We start from the raw sequence: 18,445 nt of genomic DNA, 5'->3' as shown, positions 1-18,445 counted from the left end.
AATAATGAACTACATATAAATCATGAATCTCTTTTTTCTTTTTCTTTTTTTTCTTTTTTTTTTCTTTTTTCTTTTTTTTCTTTTTCTTTTTTCTTTTTTTTCTTTTTATTTTTTCTTTTTATTTATTTATTTTTTTCTTTTTTTCCTTTTTTCTTTTTTTTCCTTTTTTATTTTTCCTTTTTTTTTTCTTTTTCTTTTCTTTTTCTTTCTTTTTTTTCTTTTTCTTTTTCTTTAGATATGATACCTCAGAGTTATACCAAATAATTATTTTTTAACTAACTTTATGGATGTTTCAAGTTTTTGCTTGACATGCAGACATATAACGTTCTTTTTATAAATTTCATATGAAAATTAATTTTTGTTTATTATTTTTACTTTTACTTGTTTATGTTACAGGTTGGTGACAGAGAAGACTCCAATGTTTACATTAGAATGAAAGTAAAAAACTCTGGTGAGATTGGTATGAATGCCCAACATATCAAATTGCCGCGATCTACAACACAAAATGAGGTGAGTTTGACAACTGCTTACTCGTTAGGCCATTTCAGTAGCTCACACATTTTGAAGAGATAATTTGTTTTCTTCGCTATCAGATCATAAAATTGTAAAATATCAACCCGATACAAATTAATTATAGTTTTTTAACAGGTTTAAAACTTAACTGATTAGTGACCAATAATTCATTAACAGAAAATATTTTGTAAAATTCATTATCAAAAATATATTGTCAATGCATTTGTTAATTTTTATTTTTAGATAACAAAATCAAATTTTATGACTAGCCTATCATTTTGGGGAAAAAAAATCTGAAACAAAGTGATTTTTGGAATAAGAACAAGAATCAAAGAAGTTAGTAATGGTGAATAAAAGAAGACAGGAAGTTTTAAACACAACGGAATTTGGCAAATGGGTCTCTCAATTTAGCTATGGAAGCACAGAATCGATACAATTTTCAATTATATTTTATGTCTATTTTTTTTTTTTTTTCAACTCCTTATAATAAAAATATATAAAAATATGTAAATTTTTTTATATAAATTATTTTTTTTTTTCTTTAATCGCATAAAAAAAACACAGAATTATATTTGTTTATTTTTTGAAACTTAATTAAACATAATTATTTAAAAAAATATGCAATGACGTTTTTTTTTTTGTTTTTTTTTTTTAATCGCATATCTTTTTATCAATTTTTTTCTTTTCCAACGTTTTCATTGCGTCTCTTGTTCCTAATACAAGGTGCTTTAAAGAATGATCCAGAAAACACACGTCACTTATGGGTAAAATTACCTCAACAGTTTCATCCTTTATGTGTTTTTGCAAGTGTTGCAGATAGAAGTACTTGGCAGCAAAGATCGTAATAGATTACACAGGTTTAAATAATGAAACTAAAGAGGACAAAACTCGAGTCTTGAACTTCCGATTTGTTGACTTTCACGACTCTTGTGAGCTGCAACATTGTTTGGCTGTGGAAATGATTATATATTCTCTCTCACATTCTAAAAATTATATTGCTTATTACTCGTTATGTAAGCTTGGTAGACTGCAGCAGTCAAATTATTTTTTCTTTGAATTTGACCCCAATTTTGACCCCCTTAACATTTATATTTTTGGGCTCACAGCAAATATAAAAGTTTGATCCATATCCAAGTAACCTACCTTTAAAATTTCAAGTGTTTAGATCCAAAATTGGCAGAGGAGTTTGGTAGAGATTTTAAAGGTCAAATCGTTGAATTTTGACTCCTTGACAGCCAAATTTCTGGCCGAAAACGGATTAATAAGATTTTCCCAAATCTCAATACTCCTTATGTCAAATCTAGAGTTTGTAGACCAAAAATTGACAGTTATTTGGTAGGGAAATGTACACACACACTTTTATATATATACTAGACTACCTGTGACCCGTTGGGTCAGTATGTTATATTAGCTATGGAATTCATGTATGAGCGTGACACTTTTTTTTTTTACATAACAGAAACGTTTCTATGAAAGTATATTAAAATGAAAAATCACGGACGGATCACTCAAACATGAAAAAAAAAAATCCTCCCTATTCGTGTAAAGTTACCTATTTTTCCGAATAATCACTAAAAAATTAAACATGATTTTCCGACGAATCGAACGCAGCAAAAGTGCACATGAACCTACCGATGAGAAATATAAGAATGAAAAACCCATATTGGAATCCTTCAACCAAGTTATAGAAACTTAGAATCTAAAAAAAAATAATTAATAAAACCTGAAGCAAAAAAATAAAACCTAAATAAATAAAATAAAATAAAATAAAACTAATATTGAAACAGATTAGTAAATGTGTCAACAAATTCACCGTTCTTACACAACTATTTTGTGTCTAGAAATGTAAACAAAAAATAAAAGAAAGAAGGAAAAGGGACGGATAGAGAGTAGTACTAGTATTCTTGGCTTTACTACAATTGTTCTTATGTTTGTCAACGGGTTAAAGTTGTTTAGTTGTAAGAAAATAGCGACAGTATAGTTGTAATAAACAATAGTTGCAAAACACCCCCACTCTTCCCATATTAAATAATAATTTCGAAATAATAACGTTAATATTTCAGTGCGCAGGTCAAAATCTGCAAAAGAAGCTATTTGTGTTTATTTGTTTACGTTGTTATGGGTTAATGTTTATGCGCGCATGCGCAACCCAATGTCATAAACCAGAAAGTGGGTTACATCGCTCATTACAAAGGCATTTGAGTTTTATAATTATATATATATATATATATATATATATATATATATATATATATATATATATATATATTAGTGGTTAGTGTAAAGAGTATATTTAAAATTTGTTCTGTTATTTATTTTACTAGTATAGAGATAAATTGAGTCGTGGCCAAAAGCATCAAAATGTTTTTTTTTTTTTTTTTTTTTTTTTTTTTAATTGAAAACCTGTAAAAAAAAAAAAAATTGCAAATGAGAATGTTTTCCAAATGGTTATACAATTTCTGTAAATCAAAGTGTATAAATAAATGTAATTTTAAAAGCACCTATTAAAAAAAAATATATATTTCAATGGAAATCACTCAGGACAAGGGATCAAGCCACTTGATGTAAGAGCTAAAAAAATACTACTTCAAGATACAAAAACTTTCCAACGATGGAATAGATTCTGACCTAGAAATCAGCAATTCTTCTGCCTTTGTTATGCAATTTACCTTCATAATCGGTTTAAGCTATATACACTGATGTAAAATGTACCCATGTCGACCTAAATAGGTCATCTTATATATATTATTTGAATTAACTACAAAAAAAAAAATCTTTATTGGTTATTATTTTTATATTTTTTAGGTTGTTGATACAGTAAACAAATTGAACAACGATCCGACGGTGCATGGGATCATTGTGCAGGTAAATCAAGTTTTCTCTTAATCTGTAAGCATGCACTTGGCTGCATGTTTAGTGGTTCACACTTGCAAAGTTAGATTTTTTTATTCTAGATAACTAAAAAAAAAAAAAGAAAAAAAGTCAAAGACCAACCAGACACAACCGACACTATTTCCGAAGACCATTGAAAACTAACTGCCTCCTTATACGGCACAAACCTGTTGATACACCAGTTCTCATTAGATCACAAAGTTAAGCAACTTTGAACTTGGTCAGTACAACATGGGTGACCATTTGGAAAATCTGTTAGAGGACATTGATATTTCCTTATAAGAAATGCAAAAACCTTACGTCGTCGTCTCTCCTAACCGGGATATCTATGCAACTGGGTACCGCTTGTGAATTTAATATTCCCTTGACACTTCCTCCGTTGGAGAAGCTGGTTCACTCTGCCTACAGTGAATGCTGCTGGCAAAAAAAAAAAAAAAATTAAAAATAAAATAAAAATCTAACGCCTTGAATGTTTAACTGCAACTCTCATCCTGGAAGTCTCTCCTTCCCATTTTTTGGGATCTTTTCACTCCTGGTTGGAAATCATATATTTTTGCCTTTGTTAATGGTCACCATTTGATCACCCAAAAACTGACTACTCAAGATATTCACTTCATTCTCATTTCTATGTAAAAAAAAAAAATAGAAATTTTTTTTGTTTTTTATTAGACTACTTTGGGTTTTTTCTCAACTTTTCAAAAAAGAATAATTGCACAGACATATACAATAGAACCACAGGATATGGCATTAGTCCGTTCTAGGGTTGGGATCGTAAGGTATGGCAGAGTCTAAGCAAAATTTTATACAGTACATATAAAAAATTAGTAACAAAATACAGTACAGTATAAAATAAACATGTATATTCCACATTGTAACTTGAAAAGAAAACGTGTCAATTCATCTCATCTGGTGGAGTGTCTAGTCAAGTGCTATTACTTTAAGTTATATCACTAGGAGAAAGCATGTAGGAGTCAAAACATAGCCATGACAAGGGGATCTTATTTGGACTTTAAAAATCATATTATTTTGAATATTTGTATTGTAGCCAAAATATCCTCATGCCAAAGCATTCTGAAAAATCCCTTTATAAAGAGACTGAAGACACTCGAGGATGTAGGTAAATGCTATTAAATATTTTGGTGCTTGTTTGGAAAAGAAAGCTTAGTACTTGTACAGTTTAGTGAAGACATTAACAGATGAAAATATCAAAAAAAAAGGTTATATTGTACGTATCCGTTATGAAACGAAGTTCTCCAAAAAAAAATTTCACCATATTTCATCAAGTAGTTTTTTTTTTTTTTTAAGGAAGAAAAGCTAGAATTAAACATGGGGAGGGAGTATTGGTGCTTTACATGGAGTTATCTCCCCGTGGCGTGTTCAGCAAATTTCACAATGGCTGACTTCAATGCGCTCTCATAAGAATGTGTTTTCTTGCTGTAAAAAAAAAACTACTCGATCAAATTAAATAACAAATTTTTTGGAGATCTTCAGTCCAAAACATACGTACAACTTAACTTTTTTTTCGATATTTTCATTTTTTAATGTCTTGACTAAACTGTACAACTGCCGAAAGCTCATATGCTAAAAGTAGAAAAATTATAAAGCAGACCAAGCATAGATTTTAATAACATTTGGGAGCCTTTAGTCTTACAAAAAAAAACAAATATTTACACCCTTAAAATTTTGCCAATGAAAGGAAGATAATCTTCCATAGATCTTTATTAGAGTCCACCAATTTACAAATTTGAAACTAAAACTATAAAATAGATACTAACTCACAGAACACGAAAATATCTACGGAGCGAGTAACTTTTTCTCTTTTCTTTTCCAAACAACAATGCCTGAAGATGGACGAAGGACAATCCAACTGAAACGTTGCAATTTTTTTTTTTTTTTTTGTGTAGCCCATTATTACAGTGCTTGCCAAGATACTCTCAAGCTAACTGATTAGAAGTGATTGAAATCGGTTCATTTGACATAATACAGGGTGCCTTCAATAAGTTTCTAGACTTTTTTTTCATATGGGCACTTTTATTGATAATACATACATGAAACTCTAGTCCCCATCGATGTACTTACACGATTTGTTAATAAAAACAAAACTAGAATGACAAAAAAAGAAAAAAAAAGAAATAACCCAATTCATATTCACAATTTTTAGGGAAAATAGATAACAAATAAAATAAAAATATTTAAAAAATTTTGATAGTTTTCCTTATAATAGCCTTCAAGTCCAATGTAAACAAGTTCTTGTTGAACCGTCCCCTTAAATAATTAAATTCTACCCAATCTACACCATTAACAATTACTACACTACCACCTTACATTCATTAACCCTTATCCTCGAGTGGCTATTGGATCTTGATAAGTGATTACTCCCAGGTAAAAAAAAGAAAAAAAAAATTATTCTATACGTTCTTTTGTTGTCTTCAAATCTTAATATTATATTTTGACTGCCATGTCTAGATGCTGGAGCCATCTTTTAGCTGCCTAGAAATTCCAGGGTATATGTCTAGATGCTCAAAGTCAGGTTTGTGTGCAATAACTATCTGAGGTTATCATATCATCAAGTACACTTAACTCATTGAAATAGATGGACCCCTTTTCTTGTTATTTTGCTGGGATTGGCAACCTACCCCTCTCTCCAAGTTATATTAATTGTATAACTGATTATTAGGGCTATGACAACAGCATATTCTTTTCATTGTTTTGATTCTCTAGTATATATCCGACACAATTAGACACAGTTAATCAACCGAGAACCACTCTATATAAAAGCATATAAGATATCAATGGATACATACCTGAATAAAAAGAATATGCTGTTGTTCCAGCCCTAATGATCATTAAATCATACTGTTGAAGGTTGTAAAAAAAAAATTTAGTCAAACATATGCCAGCATATAAAACGTACTTTAAACAGAATATGATGATGACCCATCTTTGTTTCTAGTTGCCAATGGATTCCGAACACGAGATAGACGCCCATCTTGTGACTGATACCATTTCTCCCACAAAAGATGTTGATGGGTAAGTTTTTTTTGTTTTTTTTTAAATTAATATTTTTATATTTCGTAAAATTTATATTTTTATATTCTTTTAATAACAATTAAGCGCAGGAACTGCTAATCAATATGGGAAACTGTAAAAATAATTAACTAAGAAAAAAATTGAGAAGAAAAAAGAGGGAAGGCAAATAATTAAATAACCCTTCCCTGAAACCAAATGCCATTATCAGGAAGTTCACGTGTTCTGGTAGGCTTATTTTAATTGAACTTTTAATTGGTTTTGGTTGGTTTGGTTGTTTTTTGTTTTACGCCATATCAACCCTTTTCAGGTCATTTAATGCCGAATCCAGTGATATTGAAGAACAATTTTTTTAATAGAATATATTTGTTGTTTTCATGTCAGTTTCTATTCAACCCATAGTTGGGACCCTAACAGGTACTACCACTCCGGGTCAGAGTGGGCCTGGGAGCAATGGCAATTAAAGGGTGGCTCCACACTCCCCAAAGCCCGCAAGCTGGGGCCTTACCATCGGATATAGTTTAAGGTCATATCCAGGACCCCCATTGAGGGACTTTTACCCTCTGCAGGGAGGCAGTCGGCGTAATCTAATGCCCCACTGACAGGGCCGTAATTGGTTTTAATTGAACTTTTAATTTATATAAGATACAGAAACATCAGAATTTTTTTTTTTTTTTTTTTTTTTTTTTGTAAAACCTTTTCTTTTTCCTTCAGTCTTCATGTTGCAAATGCCGGAAAATTGGCTCTTGGAGAGTTGCAAGGTTGTATTGTTTCATGTACGCCTCGTGGTTGTTTGGAATTAATAAAGAAATCCGGTAAGATTTTATTTTTAATTATAATTTGAAAAATTATTTCTTGCATCTCCTTTTAGAATTTGCCCTACCCAAGATGTGTGTTATCATTTTTTTTTTTTTTTTTTTTTTTTTAATTTCTTCCCCTCTCTCCTTCATTTTTCTTTTCCGTTTTTTTTTTTTTCTAACCCACTTCCTTTCTCTGTCTCAATTTTGATTTTGCCTTCCTTGCTCCTTTTATGACAGTTCTCTCTGAAAACTGAAAATGTCAATTTTGTTGTGAAAGGAAGGATTTAAAATAATTCATGATAGGGGTAAAAGAGTTAAATGATTTTTAATTCATCAAAGAATGACTTCCTGTCTCTTTCCATTAAATCACTTGTTTAGGCATACCCTGAAAAAAAATTGATTTGGTTATAAATTATTTAAAATGTGTTCATACTAGTAGCACATAAACAAGTTTTTTTTTCTAAGTATACACACATGAATGCTTACTAGACGTCATTCTCAAGTGTTTTCAGCCTCTTTTTACAGGTTATTCAGGATACTTTGACGCAAGGATATTTTGCCCCGCAAGTAAATCCTGATTATGTAGTAAAAAAATAACATAGTACTCAAAGCCCACATAAAGTCCCATCAGTATGGCAACACACACGAAAACTAACCCCCTTCTCAAAGAGGATGGACTTCCCTAAATTGCACATTGACCGCAGCCAATAAGGACCAGGTCGTTAGTAACGGCCTCATGTCTGTTGATTTTGAGACCCATTTTTTATCTTCTTTTAATGGTGCTTCATCAAATAACGGCATGAAGCTGGATCCTCCACCAGATGGGATGAATTCTGGAATCTGGCAAAACCAAGAAAAGGCCACAAGAAAGATCAAATATAATGTAAATGTAAAGTGATCAATTGTAATGTTATTGTAGATGTTCTAGTTTCGTTCTTCCTCTCATCTGTGGCCCTGTCGGTGGGGCATTAGAATACGCCGACTGCCTCCCTGCAGAGGGTAAAAGTCCCTCAATGGGGGTCCTGGATATGACCTTAAACTATGTCCAGTGGTGAGGTCCCAGCTTGTGAGCTTTGGGGAGTGTGGAGCCACCCTTTAATTACCATTGCTCCCAGGTCCACTCTGACCCGGAGTGGTAGTACCTGTTAGGGTCCCAACTATGGGTTAAATAGAAACCGACATGAAAACAACAAATATATTCTATTAAAAAAATTGTTCTTCAAAATCTTTGGATTCGGCATTAAATAACCCGAAAAGGGTTGATATGCCGTAAAACAAAACCAACCAACCAACCAATCCTCTCATCTGCCGACCCCATCGAATTGCCAAACAAATAAAAGAAATGCTTTGAACTCACTTTTTTTGAGAGACACTTTTATTTCCTGTCTAGGCTTTCCATTATATATAATAAGTTTGGACAGAGCGGGAATTCATTGTTGTTTACTCTCATCTGTCTGCTGCTGTTCATGTCGTCACGTCTCCCCCACTCCACTATCTATTTCTCCACGTGATCTTACCAGTCCTGCTACCTCCTACTGCTCCTCTCTATTTCACTGCAGCGACTGCTGTCTACGCAACATCACAGCACATTATGGTACACAATTAATGAAAGGGAAATTAATATTTTTACTCCCTTATTAAGTAAACATTTCTCATTTCACATTGTCTGGTTAGATGTTTACATTTTAAATTATCTTTGTCATTATCTGTTGTGTTGGCAACTAACTTCCTGCCATTTTTTTTCTCGAGATTTTATAAAAATAAACTAGTAAGGCTACCTGGAGCAAAAGTATGACAAATTTTATCCCTATCACTTTCCCCCCTCTTTCTTCTTTGTTCAACCCATTCTGATCAAAACAACCAAACCAAACACCATGAATAATTATTTGAAGATATAAAGAACTTTAAGCATGAAAATTTTTTCTCAAATTACTGGATTTTACCATAAATAATTCAAAAACGGTTGATATACCGTGATGTAAAAACAACCAACCATCGTCGATAGAAAAAAAAAAAAAAAAGATAACTAAAAGCCAAAAAAAGATGATGCCGAATTTTTCTTGACATTCCATTTTAATGATCTTTGTGAGGGGGTTATGAAATTATTCCAAAATAGAATTCTAAAAATAAAATTTGTTTTTAATTCCAAAATTTGAAGAAGAAAAAAAAAATTGGCAGGAACTTAGTTGCCAACCCAATATATTAAAAATTAAATGTCAATAGTTAGGAATTTCAAATAATATTGATCCTATTTTATTTATTGTGTATGATTTAGATTAAAAGAAATTAATGTTGTTTTTTTTTCTGTTTTTTTTTTCTACTGCAGGCATATCAATTCCTGGGAAAACGGCCGTTGTTTTAGGTCGAAGTAAAATTGTGGGTGCGCCAATGTCCAACCTTTTACTGTGGAACCACGCCACTGTCACTGTCTGCCATTCTAAGACTGTTGATCTGCCCTCTGTGGTAAGTTTAACAATTTTATACGTTGAATTACTGAAATATGCTCACAATCACAGAAAAAAAAGTATGCCTATGAATACAGGGTGTTCCAAAAGTCTCGGGCACATTTTGAAATATTCAGTCAAAATGTGCCCAAGACTTTTGGAACACCCTGTATTATAGATTTTTGAATGTGAGGTGATACATAATTATTTCTACAATCAGAGAATACCACAACTCACAGAAACCACGAAAGGCGCAACTGGAAGTCCTAGACTAAAGTTTTGTCCTCATCATTAGAACATATCCGAATTATAGATTTGATAGCCTAGTCACTTACTTGTATGCATAGTAAGTACTCTACCACATGAACCGCCACATCACATACAAGAAAATTTATAAACTAATACAGATCAGACAATGTTGAAGTCTTAAGTTTGGAATGTACCTACTTCTTCTCAGAAGAGTCGGGGGCGAATGTCACACAAGGCTTTACACTCCCAAGGTCAATATCATCCAACAAGCTAACCTAGCAAGCAAATTATTAATATTAGATTTTTGGAATGTGACATGATCTATATATTAATAGGATGGCGTGTGTGTTATTTTGTGTGTCATGCTTACATCTGAGTGACTGTCGTTTATGGACTTCCATTTCTTGTAATAATTTTACCAAGTTTTGGTTTCGGTTTTGATTATAGCTGAAGGAACTCAAGTTATATATATATATATATATATATATATATATATATATATATATTTTTTTTTTTTTCATAAGTTTTGGTTTCGATTCCAGCTGATGAATACAAGTCATATGGATATGTTTTTTTTATTTTTGAAATCGCGACTTTATCATGTATAAAAATCGATAGAACATTAACTCTATAATCATATATACAAAATCTGCAAGAATTAAAATGTCATATTTAAACATACTTTACGCCAGGCGTCCCTGTGTAATAAATACTTTTGCAGTTTTAAGAAAAGAGCTACGATAATATCAGAGCGTCTCCATTTATGCTGAACATCTACAGAATGCCAACATTAGTATATTACGTATGAAAGAGTCCCCTGTGGAATTTCCACAGGTTCTGCTAATACATAATTATTTCTACAATTAAATAATGCCACAGCTCACACAAACCATGAAAACTTCAGACCAGAAATCCAAAATCTTATTCTAGTATTTGATTTTTATAATTTACTAACACATGGTTTTGTATTAGGGTTAACTAGAAATGACAATGCCAGTTTAAATTACTGTTTTTTTTTTGTTTTGTTTTTTTTTCCAAGTTGTGAGATATATATAATTTATTTGCAAGTTTTCTGGAGAATCTGGGAACCAGTTTATTTCTTGCTGCATTAAAAATCGGAATGAAATAAACAGATTATGACTGTCTTGTTCAATTCTTTATTTTTCTAACTCAAGTTTTCATTTTATCTAATTCTATTTGTCACTAAATATTGTAATTTCTATTCAAGTTATAATATTCTAAAATTTCTTCCTCAATTTTTCATCTACCATCTGTCTCCTTTTTTTATTTTTTATTCTGAACTTTTAAGATTAAAAAAAACGTAAATAATTTCATAACAAAAATAAATTCATGCATCGTAACAAATAAAACTTGAAACACCTTTGAGTTTTAGGAATCAACTGGGATCGCGACTTGTATATTCCACGCTTGCCTACAAAGACTGAAGCTTTCCTCACTTGAGCAGGATGCAGTAAGATCTAATTTGATGCAAATTTACCTTCAGGATATTTACACTCGTGGGTGTGTGTGTGTGTGTGAAATAACACTAACCCTATTTGGGTTTAACCAGCTTCCTCCAAAGGAGGAAGTTCCATGGGAGTATGACATTCACAGATGGTCCCCAGTTGCATGTATATTACTGTTAGGGGAGATGACGACATTAGGTTTTTGCAACTTTTGCACGGAGATGGCGCCGTTTTCCTACATACAGCGTTTGGAATTCCCAAATTGGTCACCCATTTAGCATTGACCAGGCTCAACGCTTTAACTTCAGTGATTTGATGGAAACTGGTGTGTCAATATGATTATGCCGTATGTAAAATACCTAATACCTAGTTGTAATCTCCATGATCATCTGGAGAATGTGTACCATTGTCATTTTCATCTCATCAGAAGAAAGGCAGCATTCTCTGTTCTGCGTTTCAGCTCTCTGGAAAAGAACAGCTTGCCAGACGAGGTTGTGATGCATACCATATCCAGTTTTAAAATCATCTTGCAAAAACATTCAAAGAGTATAGTGATCTAATTTTTTTTTTTTTTTTTGCATAGCTTGTTGCACTTTGCTCTATTTTTGCCAATACAATTAATCGATATCAATCTTAAGAATTCAATATGCTTTGCTTGGATGTTTATCTCCCTCCCACGATGGAAAGATGTGATGTAATGTTGGAAAATTAGAATTTGAAAAACCAGCGCCCGAGAGGAAGCATACTCTGGCCGGTTATAGTCAGCTAACGTACTTCCCAACTTCCACCGGTAGCGCTACTGGAAGCGGTGACAAGGCAAATAAGTTCCTTCGCTTTTTTTCTCTCACTCCTATATTTCTATGTAATGTACTTTTTTTTTTTTTTTTTTTTTTTTTTTTTTACATTTTTCCCATCAAATAATTATTGGAAAGTTTTTTTTTTGGTCTTTAAGAATTATTGAAATTAGTTTGGGTTTTTTAAGTTTTTTTTATACTTTTATAAACATTTATTATATAAATTCAAATAAAATACTTTTATTTTTAAAATTAAAAAAAAATTATTTTTATAATTTCATAAACATATTTTTATAAAATGTCCAATTAAAATATAAATTTGTTTATTTAATCTTGTTATATTGTGTTCAAATTTGTTTATTTAATTTTATATTGTGTTCAAATTTGTTTATTTAATCTTGTTATATTGTGTTCAATTTTTATTGTATATTTTTCGATGTAATTTTTTATATTTTATTTCAATAAATCGCTTCACGATAGAAATACTGAAGAACAATAAGAGTGAAGGAACTGATTTACCTTGTCACCATTTCCGTTAGTGTTGTACTGGAAGGTTAAGAAGTACATTAGATGACTATAAATAACCTTATGCTTCTGACCTGCAAAAAAATCCCTGAACAGCCCTGTCAGCCTTCCTCCCAGTAAAGACAGTTGAGTAGCAATAAACTAATCTCTTCTCAAAAGCAACTTTGGTAGATTCGCGACCAAATATACAATCTACTGAATTTATAACTTGTATGTTTGTAGTTTTATTCACCATAGAGCGCTAATACCAATAAAATCTTTTGATCATATTGTCCCTGTTTATGATATGGTTTCTTTTTATTTTAATTCAAAATATTTTTAGGTGAAATCAGCTGATATTTTGGTGGTAGCCATTGGAAAACCAGAATTTGTGAAAGGTGACTGGATAAAACCAGGTGCTGTTGTTATTGATTGTGGCATTAATTCCATACCAGGTAAGGTTAAAAAAAATGTTACATAATAGTGCTTTCTAAAACCACTTTCTTTGTTGGAAAAGGTGTGTATAGCGCAAGTGTGAATAAATAAATGGATGAAAACGATTCTGTAGAGATCAACAATATTAAGGATTAATTTAATTTTATAACCGAAGGAATTATGATGAATGAGGAAGAATTAATGTCACTAAGTCGATTTCCAATTATGATTGGCTAGGCTATTGAGCCAGGATTATCTGCCCTTGCAATCTTTCACCCAGTGCAAATCAATCATGCTGCAAAATGTCTCTTGGGAATTTTAGGGCACCAAGAGTTGTGCACTGTTGAACGGATTTTCTAGGTGGATTTAATTCAGTATTTTTCCTTTAATGTTTTTTACCAAAAATTCATCATGGTTCATACAGATTAGCAATGTCCATTTTTCATTTTTTTTTTCAAAGCCTCCTTCAGACAAATGTCAAATTTTAAAAACAAAATTTGATATATAAAGAATGATATAAGGAACCAACAAAATAATATTTTAATTAATATTTAAAAATATTTTAATAGTAATTTCAATTTTTAATTTCATTTTGGCTACATCTGTAAAGTATATGGCTAACATCAGGTAGTTTTGTGATAAAAGGGTGTATCGACGGTACCGGAATTATGATGGAATTTTAGAATATTTATTTCAAGTTTATTTTTAACATTTTGTTTTTAATATATCGATACAAATTTTTATTTTTGATATATCGATACAAATTTTTGTTTTTGATATATCGATACAAATTTTTGTTTTTGATATATCGATACAAATTTTTGTTTTTGATATATCGATACAAATTTTTGTTTTTAATATATCGATACAAATTTTTATTTTTGATATATCGATACAAATTTTTATTTTTGATATATCGATACAAATTTTTATTTTTGATATATCGATACAAATTTTTATTTTTGATATATCGATACAAATTTTTATTTTTGATATATCGATACAAATTTTTATTTTTGATATATCGATACAAATTTTTATTTTAAATATATCAATACAAATTTTTATTTTTAATATATCGATACAAATTTTTATTTTTGATATATCGATACAAATTTTTATTTTTGATATATCGATACAAATTTTTATTTTTGATATATCGATACAAATTTTTGTTTTTGATATATCGATACAAATTTTTATTTTTAATATATCGATACAAATTTTTGTTTTTAATATATCGATACAAATTTTTGTTTTTAATTTAGCGATACAAATTTTTGTTTTTAATATAGCGATACAAATTTTTGTTTTTAATATAGCGATACAAATTTTTGTTTTTAATATAGCGATACAAATTTTTGTTTTTAATATAGCGATACAAATTTTTGTTTTTAATATAGCGATACATATTTTTGTTTTTAATATAGCGATACATATTTTTGTTTTTAATATAGCGATACATAGTTTTGTTTTTAATATAGCGATACATATTTTTGTTTTTAATATAGCGATACATATTTTTGTTTTTAATATAGCGATACATATTTTTGTTTTTAATATAGCGATACAAATTTTTGTTTTTAATATAGCGATACAAATTTTTGTTTTTAATATAGCGATACAAATTTTTTTTAATATAGCGATACAAATTTTTGTTTTTAATATAACGATACAAATTTTTGTTTTTAATATAACGATACAAATTTTTGTTTTTAATATAGCGATACAAATTAGTATTTTTTTAAATATCAATACAATTTTTTAAAGAATGTGATTTTTAAGGCATTTTCTATATTGTCAAGGCTGTAATAATAGAAATAAGGCCTTCTCAAAATAGCTAAAAATTCAGGGCCTTTTTAAGCCAATGTGAAAACCCTGGCATATTTTATATCAAATAATACTGTATTTTCAAAGATTTACACAACTTTATAAGATAGAGTACTCATTTATACTATATATATCTATAAAAGTGACAATGTGTGTGAGAACACTTCTCAACCTATATATTCATCGAATTTTTAATCTACAGATTTGAAATTTGATATATAAGGTATTCAGACATGGGTAAAAATTTTTGTTTTCATTTACAAAAAAGGGCTGCTAAGGGGTAAAAATTGAAAAATTGGTACATGGGAGGTCATCGGATTTTTATCTAAAGGTTATCAAACTTGACTCACTGACTATAAATTTTAGCTCAAGTATTTAACTTATAAGAACTGAACTGTTTAGAAAAAAAAATACTCGCATGAACATGTTTTCTTTTTAAATATTTTTTATTATCTTAAAGGAATTTAACTAATACTGAGCAACATCGGGTACATCTTTTACTGTATATATATATATATATATATATATATATATATATATATATATATATATATATATAAAGAGCTGGTTATAAGGACTATTTACAAAAATATTTTGCTAAAATAATAGATTAAACCGATTGCATCATAGTATACTACAAACTGAGACATTCGTGTTGTCTATATATGTATCCGATAGTAGGTGTAATATTTGAAAGATATTCCAAGCTTTGTGACTATGAAAAATATAGGTGTTACTAGGTCTAGTGGTTAATGGCACAGATTGACAACCTGGGTGTCCCAAGTTTGAATCCAGTTTGCTCCACAAAAATCAGTTGGGATGTGGGCAACCGTCACATGGTCCCTCCCATAACTATTTAGTGTCTTTCTAGAAAGAATTCTGACTCAAAAAATATCGGGAGCCAATGCCAACAATAGAATCATTTAATAGTCATACGATATGGTGATAGATATTGCTGAAATATGGGACCATGGGCACTAAGGTAATTGTGCATAAAACCAGACCCTAACTTTCAAACACATGGGCAGGTGGCCCCCGTGTTTGCCAATTGAGGTATGAAAGCACAAAATGGATACAATTTTCAAATATATTTTATATTTATTTTTTTTCACCTCCTTATAATAAAAATATGTAAACATTTTTTATTCGCATATCTTTTCAAATAACTGGTACTAGTGCACTTATTGATCCTTGCTGAAATAATGTTATTATTTAAAAAGCCATTCTTAACATGGGGAGGGTGTTTTGTACCTATTCTGTACTTTAACCTTACAATTGAATATAAAAAAACCCATAAAACTTTAATCAAACTTGGAAATACGATTAAAAAAAAAAATAGTGCGGATCAGTAAGTGCTTTAGCACCAAATAACTATATTTAAGTTAATGTTATATATATTTTGTCAAACTATTTAGATATTTTTAAAATATATTTATTTATGGAAACAAAAAAAAACAATGAATCTGTCAGATTTTTACAGTTTTAGCAGTTTCAAGAAGGTGAATGTGCAACATAAAATAAGTTTTAAAATGTGAATATTACACATATATTAAAAAAAAAAACATTAAATTCAAACTAGTACGAATCCAGTAAATGATATTGTTGAAACATTTATTTTTAAATTGGCAATAATCGTAATAGATTGCACAGGTTTAAATAAAGTATATTTTAAAAAAAAAACATAACTATATTTGAAAAATAAAAAACATAACTATATTTGAAAAATAAAAAACAAAGCATAAATATGTTTGAAAAAATATATTAACAAAATATCTTAATATTTTGCCCAAATATATACGTAAGCAGTTTTGGAAACTAGCAGAAGTATTGTATCCATTTTGTGCTTCCATACTTCAATTGACAGACGCGGATGCCACTTGCCGGCGTCTTTGTAAGTTAATGTCTGGTTTTATGCACAATTACCAGGTCAAGCAAATTGACAAAAGAAATTTTTTTTTTTTTTTTTTTTTTTTTTTTACAAAATATTCAAGGGTGGTCGACATGTTATTTGGAAATACCAACTAGGATGATTGATAGTTTGCTTTTTGAAAAGTGTGCTTCATACGAATTCAATTTAAAAAAATTTTTTTTTAAAGATACTCATGTAGTGTATGGCATTGGAACAAGGGAAATAATTCGTTGACTAAGATATTTTTTTTTTTGTATCAAGTGAGCAACACAACTTAGAGTAAATTGTATTTAATAAAATGCTGAAAAATTTGATGATACAAATTGTATTTAATAAAATGCTGAAAATTTGATGATACAAACGTTTATAACATTAAAAAAAATATTAATGTCTTTAACATTTTATAAACTTTACATGAAAAAGTTGTCACAGTTTTCTTGAACATTTCCGATTCCTCTGCAACTTCTCAAAGTTGCATTAGTCTTAGTGCCCCAAATTATCTTTAAAAAAAAAAATAAATAAACCTGAAACAATCTTGTGTCATATATATATAGATTTTATACCACCAGTTTCTAGCTTAGTAATAAGGATGATAAAACAAGGTGGAGATAAAAATAAAATATTTAAACAGTTAAATAAAGCATTTGTTCGTTATCCTGATGCTTTTGAATCGTTTAAGATAAACCAGACTATATTGATAAAGGAAATCCAAAACTATATTAGCAATGTATAAATGTATTTATAATTACATATAATAAATTTATATAGTTTAAAAAAAAAAAAAAAAAAAAATGTATATATGTAAAAATAAAATATTTTTAACCTTTATATATCTAATTTTAAATAAATAAGAATGTAAATATACAAACTACTAACTATAGTGGGGGTGATAAGTAGTTAAATGGATTAATCCAAATCTTATAAATACAAGACTGATAAATTAAAAAATTAAAAAAATGTATCCATTTTAAATGTGGAAATTGATGAATCGCACAGGTAAGAAATTCATTTTTATACTATGAAAAGGTTAGTAATTACAATTAAGAATAGGAAATTGGGGAAAAAAATTTTTGTAACTTGTCTTCTTCCTAAGATTAAGGGTGGTGGTGTTTGATCAACACTGCTGGGGAGCCATGATGTAATACACTGTTTTGTTTTTAAATCCCCGAAACCGTGTTTCATGGTAAACAACTGATGATCCCTTGAAAAATATATATAAAAAAAAAAAAAAAAAATTGGTATTATAGTAAATTTGAGAGTTGATGCAGTGATTGCAGGTGATTAAATGACTTACTGACTAGATGTTTTTTTAATGAGTGATAAAAAATAATTTTTTGTGTGGTTTCAAATGTTAAAAACTTCAAAGACTATATATATATATATATATATATATATATATTACAGATTTTAACCTTATTTCAAATTAAAGTTTACTATTTTATATCTGATTTCTCACAAGTCGATGGGTTATTCTTAAGTTTCACTTTGTGAATATTCTCAAGTTAGTCCAATTGTTTTCCTCTATATTGAAACGTGAGACATTAATAAATCTAAAAAAACGACTCATGCATGTTATTTCTTT

The 18,445-nt window shown here is 29.6% G+C and overlaps 1 protein-coding gene across 1 annotated transcript in view; it reads left to right on the top strand.

The window, feature by feature from the left end:
• The window catches only part of LOC145248862 (C-1-tetrahydrofolate synthase, cytoplasmic-like), a 39,986-nt gene that overhangs the window by 21,307 nt on the left and 234 nt on the right, over positions 1 to 18,445 (top strand). Inside the window, exons 3-8 of the mRNA XM_080110587.1 lie at positions 397 to 510; positions 3,319 to 3,378; positions 6,359 to 6,435; positions 7,147 to 7,247; positions 9,559 to 9,695; positions 13,033 to 13,144. Coding sequence (XP_079966713.1) covers positions 397 to 510; positions 3,319 to 3,378; positions 6,359 to 6,435; positions 7,147 to 7,247; positions 9,559 to 9,695; positions 13,033 to 13,144 — 601 coding nt within the window. The remainder of the gene's footprint in view (positions 1 to 396; positions 511 to 3,318; positions 3,379 to 6,358; positions 6,436 to 7,146; positions 7,248 to 9,558; positions 9,696 to 13,032; positions 13,145 to 18,445) is intronic.

Source organism: Euprymna scolopes, chromosome 27, assembly GCF_053919585.1.
Source record: "Euprymna scolopes isolate OS-2025 chromosome 27, ASM5391958v1, whole genome shotgun sequence".
Lineage (NCBI taxonomy): Eukaryota > Metazoa > Mollusca > Cephalopoda > Sepiida > Sepiolidae > Euprymna > Euprymna scolopes.
The sequence above is the reverse complement of the archived record's forward strand: the minus strand, read 5'-3'. Positions and strand labels throughout refer to the sequence as shown.